The sequence below is a fragment of the Gymnoscopelus braueri genome (genome assembly GCF_963280865.1).
Source record: "Gymnoscopelus braueri genome assembly, chromosome: 24".
Lineage (NCBI taxonomy): Eukaryota > Metazoa > Chordata > Actinopteri > Myctophiformes > Myctophidae > Gymnoscopelus > Gymnoscopelus braueri.
Genome location: NC_137626.1, coordinates 20,465,029 through 20,481,660, shown reverse-complemented (window position 1 = coordinate 20,481,660; position 16,632 = coordinate 20,465,029). Strand labels below are relative to the sequence as shown.

The 16,632-nt window shown below is 43.8% G+C and overlaps 1 protein-coding gene across 1 annotated transcript in view; it reads right to left on the bottom strand.

Annotated features, from left to right (window-relative positions):
- LOC308080861 (gamma-aminobutyric acid receptor subunit beta-3-like) overlaps window positions 1-16,632 on the bottom strand; it is a 67,476-nt gene that overhangs the window by 35,173 nt on the left and 15,671 nt on the right. Inside the window, exons 4-6 of the mRNA XM_080422909.1 lie at window positions 4,860-5,080; window positions 1,624-1,706; window positions 326-463 (exon numbers count right to left, since the gene is read on the bottom strand). Coding sequence (XP_080279035.1) covers window positions 326-463; window positions 1,624-1,706; window positions 4,860-5,080 — 442 coding nt within the window. The remainder of the gene's footprint in view (window positions 1-325; window positions 464-1,623; window positions 1,707-4,859; window positions 5,081-16,632) is intronic.

Sequence of the window (16,632 nt, the reverse complement as noted above, 5' to 3'; positions counted from 1 at the left end):
ACAGAAGCCTGGGGGACCCCAGTCAACCAAGTGTATGTGCATGTGGTATTGTGATATGTGTGTATATGTATATTGCACAGCTGTGCAATGTGTATATATGTTTACAGTATGTAGATATCTTTGACATTCTAGTTTATTTTCAGTTTTTCTATTTTTTTCTCCTGACAACAAAAAGCACAAAAAGGAATTTCACCCCCTTCTTTACACCTGCAAACCTGTGACAATAATGATTCTGATTAAGGACCACAGGCTTTCTTGTGTTTTTATTCATTTTGAATAACGTACCCAATCAATCGATTCAGAGTGCGATTCAGTGGGTTTTTACCTGTAGAGAAGACCACGTTTCTGGAGACCAGCTTGTAGTCGACGATGGAGAACTGCGGCAGCTCGATGCGCGTCACCCCTGTCACTGCTGTCTCTCCTCCCTTCCAGTAGAACTCGATGTCATCTGTGGTGTAGCCATCTGTAGCCACACACACACACACACACACACACACACACACACACACACACACACACACACACACACACACACACACACACACACACACACACACACACACACACACACACACACACATAAAATGAAATATAACCATCTGCCATAATCATCATTGGAGACTTTTAGACATGTAGTGTTGCTGATCAACCAACTGGTGCGTCATTAGGGATGGGAAGAGGAAAAAAAAACATGTTTGAAGTTTCTTCCAAGAGAGAGAGAGAGAGAGAAAGAGGGATGTTGCTTTGAAAATCAAGTCACTTAACAGATTTACTGAGTTCACTCAAATGTTAAGAAACAGTGCCTCATGCACAAAAGACGCCTGCGCCTGGGCGCTAGCGTGCATGTGAACCAGCTCCGGTTGAACCCTACGGGCCGTGCATGCTTATTCACATGCGTGCTATAGCGCCCGGGCTCACGCGTCTTTCATGCATGAGCCAGTTTAGCTGTTGTTAATTTGGGTCTCGGATTAATTCCATTCATCAAGTTTTTTCGTAATTTTGGAATTCTTCATTCACCGTTAAGAAAGTTTTACAAATGTAAATTCTCTGTGACTGAAAGACAGCACCGGGTAGGTAAACGATAGAAATAAAGTAATTTCTTGGGTGAACTACCCCTTTAACTTTTAGTCTAGTTTTAGTTGACTAAATACAGTAGCATTCAATTTTAGTCTACTAAATGTACAGTTGATTTAATCTGCAAAACAAAATTTTGGCAGGCCTTGATGGAGTCATAATGCCTGATTTCTACCGAAAATAGCCGATCGACAAGCTACGTGTTGTGACCCCTACGCGCAACCAAGAATAAAATGACATGTCCTAGTTCTACTGGATCTCTTCTCCACGAGTCCCTCGCTCACATTTTCGTCCAGTTTTTTATTTGTTGACGGAATTCTCAATATATGTAGTCATAGTTTTAGTCACCATAGCTTAGTTTTTGTTTAGTTTTCGTCAGTGAGAAAAAGGTATAGTCAACGAACATCTTTCGTCATAGTTTCGGTCGCCAAAATGAACGCCGTTTCCAAGTACCCTTGGAAAGATGGCTCTTGGAGATGGTAATGGTGGATGTTTTATGGTGGATGGCGCACACAGGCCCTAAAGGCATTAAGAGACCCCTCTACTCACAGCTCTCGATCTCCAGAGTGCAGTTCTGCTCATCCAGGGGATACCTCCGCAGGTCCATCATGCACGCTGCCGTCGTGGTGATCCTGAGAGAAGCGGAGGGAGAGAGAGAAAGAAAGTACATTACGGTTGATGTATTGAGATGATACTATCGAGGGGATGAGAGAGAGAGAGAGAAAGGGGGAAAGTGGGGAATTTCATTTTCCTTCTGGGAAGGGGAAGAAGGAAGTCAGGATGATCAATTACAAACCTGTCATGATTTGTCTTTTTTACCCATTAAGACCTGAGGCCGATTGCAAATGCCTTCTAAATCAGTAGTTCTCAAACTGTTTTCGTTCCAAGGACCCCCAAATTGATATATATTTGGCCGCGGACCCTCATCTGAATTTTTTTTGTGCCAGGGACCCCCAGAAGAGAAGATTTGTGTTAAAAAATGCAATATTATTCCAAAAATGACAAACACTTTCAAGATTTTTCAAGGTTCTCAAAAATAGCAGATGTACAAGCTTGCATATTAGGGGTTTGCCGATATATTGTCAATCATATATCGTGATATGAAACTGGGACGATATGTATCGTCGTGACGTCATACTGTATCGGGGAAAAAAGAAGGAAAAAGAGAGGAGTTAGAGGAGTTCTTAGTGTATGGTGTGTGTTATATGAAATGTGAGCTTACCATAGGCAGATGTGTGTGTGTCTGTGTCCAGCTGACACTCGTTAATGACACGCGTTAATGTTACATACATCGAGGCAATGTTTCTGCACTGCCAAATAGGCCTGCATCTAATCTATAGCATCAAAGTCATGGATTTTTTTTTACAAGCAACCCTCTATGGCTTATAGATATTCTGTTCAAGCTGTTAATAACTAGGCTACACTTGGTTGGTAAAGTCCAGCTGACAAGAATATGACTATGATTTTTGTGGAATGTTTATGCAGCATTTATATTATATGTGTTATTAGTGTCCATATGTCCTCTGAAACAAAGGGGTTTACAATGAGAACTTTCTTCACTTGTTCCTTAAGCTTGTATAATTGTATTTCTCTTTGTGTGTAAAACCACTGTTCTAAACCATTGTTTTAAAAAGAGTTTTCTGAAAAACTTGACACAGATATACTTTAAGCAGGAAGCTGTTGTTATACAGTACTTAAAAACAGGAAGGCCTTTCAGATGCCATTAACTGGGTAACGCATTACGGTGAGGCCATTCAGCATTAAAGGCATCGTGTGCACCTTTGGGGAAAGAGCTAAATGCCCATTAGTCTTCCCTCCAAGGTCTGAATGATATCAGATTACTGGAGATGAGGCTATTGGCCTCGTAATATGATACTCTCCCCCAGGTAAAGGTGAAATGCAGACCGTGTAATAACTAAGTTCGTTTCTTCATGCATTATGAATCAGAAAAAATTGCGTGGGAAAAAATAAATCTAACGCACATGTATCTTAACTTCCGTAACTAGATAGCTTTATTTTTTCCATATTGCTCAGCTCTCCCCGATGCACGGTTATGTAATAATTCACATCACTGTCATATAGTATCTGCCTCTTATATTCTTTCTGATCTCTCAATTGCGTTACTCCCACTTGCTAGTCATACCAAAGGAAAGGTCTACACGACCTCTTATAGATCTTTACTGCCTGTGCGATGTATGCACACAGGCATTTTTTTTTTTTTACATGTGTGCGCGCAAATACATCCTTCACACACAAGAGAGCGCGCGTGCACACACACACACACACACAGAGGAGTTTTGCTATGCAATCTAATAATTCATAGCGACCATATCCATATTCATGATTCACGCTTACTCTTCTGAACCGTTCTGACTCGAACATCAATGGAGATTCAAAACAAGGTCATCATGAAACAAAAATCATAACCACTGCTGCCAGCTACAACTGCACTGTATGCACGCACATCATACATTCATCTTCAAGTGCTGGTATACACAGTGCACTTTGTAGCCAGTGGTGGAGGAAGTACTCGGATTTTATTAAGACCTGAGGCCGATTCTACAAATGCCTTCAAACTTTTTCATGCCAAGGACCACCCCAATTGATATATGGTCACAGCCCCCCCCCCCCAACCCATCTGAAAATGTTTTGTGCCAGGGACCCCCAGAAGAGAAGATTTGTGCCCCCAAAAAAAAGGGTGCTGAAATGTGGATTTGAGTACGATATTCCTACTCCCTGAATATCTTTTTATGTGTGTATATATTCTCTGCCTTTATTTTTGATAGTAAGAGACAGACAGGAAGCAGGGAGAGAGAGAGTTGGGGGGAGTGACACGCACAGAGAGATCCGCCGGTCTTCTGCAGACCGCCTCAGAAGACACACATGAACATCCACGCGACCGGGATGGTTTACCAGGCTATTACATCAGTGCAGTGAGTGACTGATTGAGCATTGGAGCACTCACTGTCTGGTGGTATATATTAAGAGCTGTGTGAGATCAGTGTGATTCCTGTTAGGTGTGTGTTTGCGTGCGTGCGTGTGTGTGTGTGTGTGCGTGCGTGCGTGCGTGCATGTGCTCGCTCCAGTTGGTGTACAGTCACCTCGACTATACACTAAGTGGTGTGTAGTCGAGTGTATAGTCACCTCGAGGTGATTGTGTGTTACCAGAGGAGTTAGGTTAACTGCTCTCCGTCTCAGTGTTTTACTTTGACCAAATCTTTCAATACGTCCGTTAAGTGATCGCTTCAGTTTGAAGTAGTTTTCTAGTTCTTTATTCGATCCTTGGTTTCTATTTAGTTGGTTGTTAATAACATTCATTGGAGATATGTTTCTGTTATTGTGTAGTAGAGCCTATTTTGGCTCTTTGCTGTTCATTTTGCTTTTGTGAATAAAATATTTAGTTTGAATGTAATCTTTGTTATCATTCTTCTTTTTCCCTGGTTTTAATATCGTCTCTGTCGGGTGGAAACCTCATAAGTCCAAAACTGTTACTTTTCAGGATTCAGATTCAGAAGCATCAAAAGTAGCAGATCAACAAGCTCGAGCTTGCGGATCTGCTACTTTTGATGCTTTTGTGTAATGCTGTAGTATGATCAAGTAGGGCGCTAATTTATGAAAAAAAACAAAACGTTTGAATATGGAGAATTGGAGATGAGAGGTTTCTGCCCGACAGCGACGATATGTTACTACCACCACCCCTATAGCTGGTACAACCTGGGGTCGTAAACTAGGAACACATGGGAACCAGGAGCACTGGGAAATGAAGCTGGGAACACAGCTGTCACCTGAGGCCGTAGAGGACCGTGCCGTCCGGATGCAGCCGGATCATGCGGTTCTTGACGGTGACGCCGTGGACGAAGGACTTCTTGTCGTTGAGGAAGTAGGTGTCGGGCACCCAGAGCTGGTCGGCCACCCGGTTGTCCAGCGTCAGGTTGAGGGGAATGCCGGTGTACGCCAGACGCTTGTCCCTCCAGTACTGCTGGAAGTACATGGTCAACGTGTAGTCCTAGAGAGAGAGGAGGGGTTCAGAATCAGAATCAGTTTGACTGTTACTTCCATAATACACACTTGGCATACATGGGAGCAAAATACCGTTTCTCCGCAACTCATGGTGCTTGTCACATTTGATTTAACCCACTCAATCCGGGACCGCATCTAAAAAAGTTTTTCTGAAAACCCATATGTTGCTTTATATCAGTGGTGCTCAAACTTTTTCATGTCAAGGACCAATGCAGACCCTAATCTCAAAATATTTTGTTCCAGGGACCCTCCAGAAGCAAAGATTTGAGTTAGAAATTCAAAATACATACTGTATATTCAAAGATCTGCACACATTTTCAAGATTTTTCTAAAATAGCAGATCTAAAAGCTCATAGCGCTATGAGCTTGTATATTTGCTATTTTTGAATAGCCAAAGTATAAAGTAATGGTTATAGCTAAAATGTAAAATGACACAGATGCGTTCCCGGATTTAATGGGTTAAAAACAACAGACGCACTAAGAAGAGGCAAAGGCATTAAAAACATTAAAAAGTAGAACGAGGTGGGCACGGTGGCACAGTCGGTAGTGCTGTCGCCTCACAGCTAGAAGGTCCTGGGTTCGATTCCCGCAGGGGACGCTGGGGGCGTGTTCTCTCCTCCGCGTCATCAGTGCCCATACCCTAGGTGGGGTTGGCGAAAGGGCCTTTCTGTGTGGAGTTTGCATGTTCTCCCCGTGTCTCCTAGGGTAGGTACCCTCACAAAAACATGCAGTAATCCTGGTCACTATACTGCCTCCCCCTGGCCAGCCGGGGCGCCTGATGGAGGGGAAGGGAACTGGTTGGAATAACGCGCTACGTCCAACCAGGGAAACTCTCCCCTGTCAGGTGACAAGAAGGTTAGTTGGCTCTCATGCATTGAAGGAGGCATGAGCTCGGCCCTGGCCTCCCTAGGTTGGCAGAGGGAAGGTAGTGCCCAGGATTACATAGACAATTGGCACTGGGTGTAAAAAATAGGGTTACAAAAAATCGTGGGATAAAAAGTGCTGATGCATTCAAAGTGCAATATAGATACAGTTCTAGATACAAAGATCCAGGGTGCTTCAGCCAGTTGAAGGCAGAAGGGCTTGTCGGTGCTCAACAGGGAAAACTTGAATCAGAGAGAATAGTAACATGGGTACTTCAGGAGAGAGACTACTGTATACCCAAATAAAAAACTGGAGCACTCGACTGGTCTGGTTCCTCAGAGTCAAAAATGTTCCCTTTGACTCTGAGGAAGAACATCCAAACGTCAGTCACCCTGCAAAATAATAAATACGTGCAGACCAGTCGAGTGCTCCAGTATTTTATTTGGGTAGTCTCTCCTGAAGTGCCCATGTATTATTCTCTTAGATACACTACTAGTTGGTTTTGGGGACAGTATATGGCGAGCGTTCAGGGTTCTGATGGTTTGGGGGAAGAAGCTGTCGGACAGCCTGCTGGTGCTTGTTGCCCCGGTGCTCTTGAACCTCCTACCAGATGGCAGGAGTTTAAAGAGATAGTGGGAACGGTGGGATGAGTCAGTCATTATGTGTATGGCCTTTCTGACACATCGGTCTGTGTGTGTGTGTCAGATATGGGAGGGAGAGGGACACCTGTGATCTTTGTTGATGGGGGGGAGAGAGAGCGAGAGAGAGAGAGAGAGAAGTGTATCATGTAGTCCTTTGTCATGGATGAATAGATAGATAGATGTTGCTAGCCCCTACAACATTTAAGCTAAACTTCCATGTCTCAACTATTTTACTCATCAACCCAGTTCTTTTTTTCTATGTCATCACAGCACATCCTGCTAGTATAGAGTTCAGGCCAACTGTTTCACACAGCGCAGCCACATTATGTGAATAACTGTTGCTCTCAATTCCTGGTATACAGTGTTCCCTAACGCTACAGTGATGTGGCACTGAGCCGGCTGACTCACAACAAGGCCCCAGAGAGACAAAATGTGTGCTTATCACACAACTCCCAATAACAAGCGAAGGGGGTCGCACTCAGACAAACAGGTCGCCTTACATGACGAACATTTCCGCTATTCAGCCTTCGTCACCGACTAAGGCTGGATAGCCGAAACGTTTGTCATGTAGGGCAAGCGTTCCCAAACTTTTCAGGCCGCGACCCGCCAACATAATCAGATTTGAACTGGGGAGCCCCCACCCTGACAAGCACTTGGAATTGTAGGCATATTACATTTAGTTTGCCTCGGTTCCACAGATAAATATTGTGAAAATAGCCGAACTACAAGAACACAACACCTCGCACTGCGAGCTTGTAGATCGGCTATTTTCACAATGTTTGCCTCTTTCTTACGTAATATTTGACAATTTGGTATTAAAAAGGTCTTAAAAGTCATTCAATTGTAACTTTGGAAATGTGCAAATACCACTTATACTGTATGTTAGTTTGCTTACTGATGAGTGAGAAAACAATGTTGCATATTAAGCCAATCATATCGCATATTAGCCAAGCATGTTAAGAGAAATACAATTAAAAAATGATTATTGTTTGTTGATATGTTTGATGAGGACAACACACCAGAAGGGTCAGAGCGCGCCGGTTAACAGGAACAAGTCGATTATCACACAACTCCAAAAGGTTAACTCGCTGACACTAATGGAGACGTGGCATTATCAAACAGACCCAGGAACAGTTTATTAAACAGATCCGAGTCAACCCCCTGCCTCACTGCACATAACAAGACAATTAAGGGACTGAAATTGAATCAAGCGAATCAAGAATCAAAAGATAATTGATTTGCCACTCATCCATACAGGTACAGGCAGGGAAATGTCGGAATATAATCTTATGTAGACGAAAGCCATAGATAATAATAATACATCCAATTTATTTAACGCTTTTCTCGGTAGGCTAGTCGCTTTACATAGACAGAATAAAAGAAACAACTTTATTAAGAGAATAGTTAAAAAGCTAAAAACTAAGCAAACACAAACATTAAAATAAAAAGGCAAATGGGGGGATTAGAATGGGTAATGAGAGTCTGACGAGGTGTGTTTTGAGGGAGGTTTTGAACAGGGCAAGGGTGGGGACGGCTTTGATGTGAGCTGGGAGTGAGTTCCAAAGGGAGGGGGCTGCAACTGAGATAGATGGATAGATCATATAATCTAAACTTCCATCTGTTTTCCTCATCCACCCTGTTTATTTCTTTAAGTGACATCACACACCATCCCGCTAGCTGAATAGAGTGCAAGCCAACACTGATTCACACAGCACAGCCAAATTATGTGAAGAACTGTTGCTCTCACTTCCTGGTATAGCGTAAGCCTAACAGTGATGTGGCACCGGGCCTTGCTGACTCACCCAGCCCCACTGAGACAAATTGGTGGTAAATTTGCACCCAATGTTCTGCACAACTTTCGATTCCCTTTACTCTATACCTCATTTCCAGTAAAACCTCTCTTCCAGACAAAAAGAACAGAGACAGACGCTGATGAAGACCTTCTAGGTCGATACGCGTTGGTCATAATTTGCTGCCTTGCCTTTCATCAAAAACGGAGTGCCTTGGAATTCTTTTCTATGCAAGTCTATATAGTCCACACCATTTGGGAGTTAAGCAGTACTTCTTTGAAAAGCCTTTTTTGTTCATAAAAAGAACAATATTTGCCTCTGAGGTGGTGTGGAGTAAAAGTATAAAGCTTTGATTCTCAAAGTGGGCTCCGGGGACACCCAGGGGTACCGAGCTTGTACATCTGCTATTTTTGAAATGTTTGGAACATTTTGAATAATTTATATATATATATATTTTTAACACAAATCTTCTCTTCTGGGGGTCCCTGGCACAAAACATTGTCAGATGGGGTCCGTCGCCAAATACATATCAATTTGGGGGCACAAAAACGTTTGAGAACCACTGGTATAAAGGATCCAGAAATGGAAATAATCATGTAAAGTACCTAAAAATTATACCCAAATACAGAACTTGAGTAAATGTACTTAGTTTACATTCCACCGCTGGGAATCCACCGCTGTGGCAACCAGGAGGTCGACTCGTCGTTTCTCACGAAAGTGATGTGAAGTGAAAGTGAGCACAGCGACATCGCAGAGCAGAGTTTACTCTCCGCCGCGCTCACGTATATAAAATCTAATCAAACCCCAAACGACAGCAACTAGATGTGACAGCAAACTAGCCAGTCACACGACATCTCAGAGCTGCGGTCGGGTTACATACGGATATAGGCACAGAAGGTTGTGCCTTACTGTTCATCTGTACATCTGTACATCTTGTGTACAGGTACTTAAGTCTTAAGAGTAAAACTTATTTTTGATCGGCTTCCTTCAGACAATGCAACAGCATAGGTAATAATAACAATAACATTAATAACAACAAAACCGTCAAAAAAAAAGAAAAAAGAAAGAGAGAGTGCAAAAAAGAGCAAAAAAAAAGCTTGGTATATTATATACATCGACAGCTTTTTTTCCCCCAGTAGCTGCCATGTTACGTTATGTAAACAACTTCACAGTATCTTCTATATACAGCAGTTTAGGTAGGAACAGTTCCAGCACAAACATGCGCTGTGATTGGCCAGTAGTCACTTTGAGCGGCACTGGCAGTTGGGGCAAACGCTCACAAAACATGATTTACGATTCTGTCCCTATCGGTACATAATTCGGACAGCGCTGATTAGGCTCAAGCAAACTTCGCAACGTTCGGCACGGCAACTCGCTCGCTTTAGCTCACTCGGTGGTGCCTCTCGTGGCTCAAGTTTGCTTGAGACTGTGCACCTCCGTCGCGGTCCAAAACTATACTTTATTGGCCCAAAAAAATAGTCTGCGGTTGTCGGAAAAAGAGAGCCAGCAGGTTGATTCGATTCACGGGGGCTTGGATTGGCAGTCCAATGCTCAGCGAGGCACACCACCAGACCAGTTAAAGGAATAGGGTTTTGAGCAGTATTAGAATGTGACAACGCCCCCACCGTCCCCTCTGAGGGCGGAGTCCTTGTTTTCTCGTTTTTGCATTCAGCCAATCGCAAGGCGGCAGGGCGGGTCTTGGCTGAGGTGCGCTGCATTTCACTATCACGCGGTAGGGTGGGGTAGAGTAGCAAAGGGAAGGGAGCAGTCGAACCGCAAGTGAATCCCAGGGCCTTCCTTCCACACCACATAATCCACTTACCCCAAATAACAGTCCCACTGCCATCCCTCCCTCTTTATCTGTCTCGCTCATTCACGCTCTCGCTCTCTCTCTCTCTATCTCTCTCTCCGTCTTTCTTTCTTGGTCTGACTGTGTGCTGACCTATCCACACACGCGCGCGCACACACACACACACACACCCCCCCCCCCCCCCGCCCTTCCTCTTCCTTCCTCTCTATATCTCTCTCTCGGGGCCAAGCCATGATCCCCCCCTCCTCCTCTCTTCCCACTGTGGTGTTGAGCTGGAAGCGGACCATGCGAGGCTGTCACTGGCGGTGGTACAGATGACTGTTGGCGCCGCGTTTTTCACACTTAGGCTTTTTCACACTTAGGCCAATGAAACCGGGATTAACAGGAAAAAGGACAAGAAAATGGCCACCGAGATGAGATGAGCACAGATACCCCGAAACGTTGGCGCCTGTTGATGCCGTTGCATAACTAAGCTCGTTGTTTTGTTCTCATCGCACGCCTCTCGGGGAGGCGATGCCAACGAGAGTGAAATGGCATTGAGAGCGGCTGATTTTGCAAAAAAGACATGATGGGAGAGGGAGCTAAACAAGACATTTAGCCTCTGTGGATGTGGGATTTGACCGTGTGCTTCTCAACATTGGCTGCTTGCATTGATTGTCTAGAGTAGATAATTATAACCACTTAAGCCCCTATATACTCCGTAGCGAAAATAGCCGATCTACAAGCCCACAATGCATCTCATGGCGACACATTGTGAGCATGCAGATTGGCTATTGGCTATAAACATTTTTGACACATTTTCCCAAAATAGGGATGTGATTAACATCCTTTTTGTTTTTGGTTAAAATTGTGATGTTATCTAACATATCAGACATTCTACACAATTACATTTCCCAAAAGCAAAGGCATGTATTTACTCTGACCAGAAGCAAGGAGAAAACAGATTTCCCCATCGGCAATAAAAGATTTATGATCAGAGCTGGGATATCAAAAACAGAGGATCCCTCTACATAGCCCCCAAACAAATCCAACCCTGACTATGATCTATCTCCATCTCTAGGTTCACTATTTCATATTAATGCACCTTAATTCTATTTCCCCTCAAATTACACCTCACGTGTGTGTCCTCGAGGAACGGACGCTGTTCCGCATCTCAAGTCAATGTATTGATCTACAATCTACTCAACAAAGGCTGTGCGGCTTCTCGTCTCTCCCAGATAACTACTCAAACCACGGAAGCCATCAGCGCAAATGCAACACAACGACATCCATTTTCATTTTGTGAGCTCAAAATTCCCAGCACATTAATTTCTTCAATTAGCATTTGAAGGCCGGTGATGAACCTCTCCCAAGAGCCAGGGTCAGATATTTGATGAATATTTAATTTAGCGCCTGAGGCACTTGAAGGCGCTTCAAGTCTCCCAGGCCAAGCTCAAGCACAGTGCTTTTTTCTTCTTATTCCTTGCCACGCATACAAATCAGCCAAGGAGCATTGTCGCGCATTGACACTAAAACCCTACTCAGGGATCTTCAACAGGGAGTCCGGGACCCTAGGGTGTCCTCTGAGTTATTACAGGGTGGCTGCCAAATCTTTTTTTTAAAACCCTAGTATCCTTATTCTGAGGGGAACATTAGCCAAAAATAGCTCACAAGCTTGTAGATCGGCTATTTTCGGCAAAGAGGTTTAGTGTAGAAGGGAAAAAGAGCGGACCAAGTAGAGAGTGAAAGGTCAAGTTTACTAAGTATTGACGGTTTAAGTGATTAAATACACATTAACATGAATCCAACAAATATGAAATCTATGAAAAAGTTTAAACTGCAACACAAATTGTATACAATTTGTAGTGGGGGTCCCTGCTTCATTTCTCTCTCTGCTAAGGGGTCCTTGGGCTGAAAAACATTGAAGACCCCTGCCCTATATAATTCATTGACCGGGGTCCCCGGGCCCAGGGCTCTACACTATAGGTTGACATGTGAAAACTATTAGGTCCACTACTTTTTTCCCTCTACACCAAATCTATTGCGTCTCTTAGGGACGATAGGGTTCATGTGGTAAAGACTAACAATTCAGTCAGATCCTTTCGTCAAGATAAACTATGTATTGCAATAATATTGCATTACATTTAGCGGTGTGACTCTGCTCCTGTGATACGCCTACTACAGATTGATCTGCGCAAGCATGACACAGAATCAGAGATCACAAACCCCCCCTGAAGTAGAGCCTAAAGATACAGAGATATTTACATGGACAACGCTTCAAGAGCATAACTTAAGACACACAGATATAACATCATACAACCACATAAATCCATACAATTAACATACTAACATAGTTGAAGAGCTAAATGCCACGAGGGGGAGGCTGGAGGAGGTGGAGGGAGTTTGATCACTGACAAGCTGACAGAAGAGGTGCTGTGACCCATGCTGAGCGTGTAGAGAGAAGAGTGAACTGCTTAAAATGCGCCGCCTAGAAGGAACCATTAGGATTGAGGGCGTGTGAGTTAGCTTGTTAGCGAACGAGATCGGTGGGTGACTGAGCGTGGGGAACAGCCTGACTGCTGTGACTCCTGAACTATATCGCGATGCTCCATTCAAGGTATCCAACCAATCCAACCTATACCAATCTTTTTTCCATAATATACAAGTTCCAAATACTGTGTTTTCCCCTGTCTAGAACAGGGTTCTTCAACGATTTTCAGGCCAATAATTAGCCAATTAGCTGAGAGAGAGATGAACCACCACTTATATTACTTACAGATTAAACTTTTTCATAGATTTTTTTTTTTCATGTTTGACTGCACAGCTGTTTTGTCATCAGTGTTGTGTAAAGTTTTGTGTTTAATTGTTTACACATTATCTTTTCTATTATTATGTTGGATTTGTGTAATCCATGAATGAATGTTCAGACATTTAACCACTTAAACCCTAAATACTTAAGTAAAATTGACCTTTTGGCTCCGTACTTGGTCTGCTCTTTTTTCCATCTACATCTACATCCACCTACAAGGTCACAACGCCTCACGCTGCGAGGCGTTGTGACCTTGTAGATCGGCTATTTTCGTCTAATGTTCCTCTCAGAATAGGGATGCTAAGGTTCAAGTGGTTAATGTAAAATAAAAAAGGTTCCTATCACACAAACAGTAACTCTGAGGACCCCCTAGGGGTCCCGGACCCCCTGTTGAAGACCCATGGTCTAGAAGATGGCACACAGTTATGTGAACGGGGAAAGACCTTGGCCAGCGCGGCACACAGACTGGCGTCACAGCGAGGAGGGGAAAACAACATGGCATGGTACCATTAATATGGTGGCAGCAGAGACCAGGTGACCTTGGACATTACTGGAGCCCGCGGCCCCCAAGGTCAAAGCACCGACTAACGAGGGAGGTCGGGGTCTGACACGACTCTAATTATTAAAACGATATATCATCCAACATTATGATTATGATCTAATGTCGTGGTCTCATTGCTGCATGCTCAGCATAATTTATCATAATTTTCCCCTCTCGAGACGGTTTGCAGTCATTAATTGAAAACCTCATGTATTTAGTGTTTTTTGTTTAAGAATTTCCCCAAAGGTAGCAGCGTACAGTAAAAAGGAAATTGTGATAATTAATGTGGTCCCCAAGTCTCTCTCCTTCTTCCTGCTGATTGTCCCACTGGACCAAATATTCGTATTTATATCTGTGAAAACGCCAATACACTGTAGATCAACATCGACCACATATTATCAAACACCAACAATGTTTATCATCTCTAAAAAAGATTTTAAAAAGATTTAAAAACTAAAATCTGTGTTATACTGTAACCCTAAGACTTACACATACTGTACAATAACATTTGACAGACACTCAAAGAGAGGGACACTAGGAAAATACAGTCGTTTTCAGGGTGCCTCCACTAGATACAAAAATAAACAAGAAAATACCATCAGTCTCAATCCCGTTGACCAACCACTATGGATTGCTCACAGCATGTGGGAAATTAATTGGCATTAAGAAGAAAGTGATTGCACTGAAATGGGAAGAGCTCCCTCAGAGCCAATCAATCCAAATGACCCAGCTCTGTGGCAGTGCATTATCTTGACCCCATCAAGCTGCTTGTCAACCAACCAGTCCCCCCCCCTCCTCACCCCATCTCTCTCTCTCTCTCTCTCTCTCTCTCTCTCTCTCTCTCTCTCTCTCTCTCTCTCTCTCTCTCTCTCTCTCTCTCTCTCTCTCTCTCTCTCTCTCTCTCCCTGTTGTCTTTCTCTCTTTCATGACCATGCCATGACCCCCAACCACTGATCCATGTGTCTGTCTTCTCTGCTTCTCGCCTTCTGTCTGTCCAATTCCCCTGGCAGCTTCTCAATCGGTCCCTCTCCTCTCCTCTCCTCTCCTCTCCTCTCCTCTCCTCTCCTAGCCCCCAGTTTCAACTGTCCGCTTGGGCTTGTTTTTCCTGTAAAGTCGCTTGTAAATATTGGTACTAGTTGCGGGTTGACATTTTTTTGGGCTTGTTTCTAAAGTGTAGTTTCTTATTTGGGGCTTGCTTCCTAAATGTCGTTTAAACCAGTGGTTCTCAAACATTTTCATGTCAAGGACCCCCCAAATTAATATGTATTTGTCCACCGACTCCCATCTGTAAAATATTTTGTACCAGGGAAAAAAAAAAAAAAAGCCAATCTACAAGCTCACGACGCGTCGCATCGCGGCACGTGGTGAGCTTGTAGATCAGCTATTTTCAAATAGCCAATGTATATGTTTAAAGTGCTCATGTGGCCTACAGTATACTGTAGTGTATAGTCTCTTCTTTGGGGCTTGTTTTCACACAGACCTCGTTGCTTATTTCTCTCTGTCCAGTATTCTCTCAGTTCGGTCAGTGATGACGTCAAACAGATTAGCTCTGGGGTTCCTCTATGTCCCGCGGCTATGTTACCAGCGGGTGGTGGGGTGGGATAATAACACACCTAGAGAGGGGGGGGGGCATAAATGATTCACATCAGCTGTGTCGACTGAGGCTCGCTGTACCAACACGGAGCCAACGGATATCTCATCAATCTTGCATGCGGACAATCAAAATGAATTCCTGATGAGGTGGAGGCTCGCGCTGCTGGCCCTGCGTTGCACCGGGCGTCGTCGGGCTGCGGGACTTCTCTATGTGTTTTTATTTTATTCATACTTTAAGGGGGTGTTGGATATACTGTAGGCCATGAATTATTGACAACTTCTGCCTTTCGCACAATATGCAAATTCCCAATGTATACACAATTCTAGAACACTGCATTCTATGCATTCTATAGTGCGTTGATAGGAGGGCAGGCGCTGCAGAACAATTTGCCGGTTGATTTGGGTCAACAACGCCTTCGTGATGACACAAAATGAGCCCCCATCGTTCAAGTGAATAGGCTGGTCCGGGGTTCTATTAAATAAGAAAAAGAGATGAAAGACAGAGCGGGGACCAGCAAATCCAACCCTACACTGGTCAATCATAGGTCAGTAATATTCACTTAGAGTTTGTCAGAATCCAGTCATATCTCTCGTCTCTCTTGTTCTCTCGTTCTTACACCTACATGTATACTTTCATATCGCTTGATGAAAATGAGTGGGTATTATTATTCTCTCTCTCGTTGTCAGTGTGTGTGATGGTATCTTTACCACCTGCGGTGTTAAGTAATACCTCCAGCATCTAGGAAATGCCCTGCTAGCATGTTTGTCATGTGGCATATGTTCTCTCTCTCGCTCGCATATGCCGCTGTCGTTTACTATCAGCCAGCTATGGGTGTGTGTGCGTGCGTGCGTGCATGCGTGCGTGTGTGTGTGTGTGTGTGTGTGTGTGTGTGTGTGTGTCTAAGAGAGAGAGAGAGAGAGAGAGAGAATCAAACACAGTAACAGAAACAGTATGTGTATGTGTATTTTAAAGTGAAAAATAGAATAGAATATTGCATTAGACTTGAATTGAACAGAACAGCATAACGTGCATGGAAGAATGTCGTTATGACCTGGAAAATATCTTTGCTCAGATCCAATCTCTGACGCTTTTCAAAACAAAACCAGTTTTTTTTTCTTCTACTTCTCCTTTCCTTTCTAATTCACCCAATCCTCATAACTGGTGCAAATCATATCAAAGAGGTCTCTGCGCACCAGTGGCGATGAAAAATAAATGATTACAGCCTTGTTAGTTAGTTTGGCATAACATTGCTGGGGTATAAAAATGGGGAGTGCGTGGGACTGTTGGGTGTTTGGAGGGGGGGGTTCATCGATACAATGTGTACTCACTGTGTACTGCTTATGAACCCACGCCATGAAGCAATTTGAGTCACTTCAATGTAATTTCGGCGCTCCCCCCGGGACAGGCCCGTGGCGGTATAGCTCCACACTGCAGTGTGGCAGGGAGCGGGGGGGAATCCCTCTGTGAGAGAGCCCTTATCCGCACAGAATGGGTAAAAATAGCATGGTCC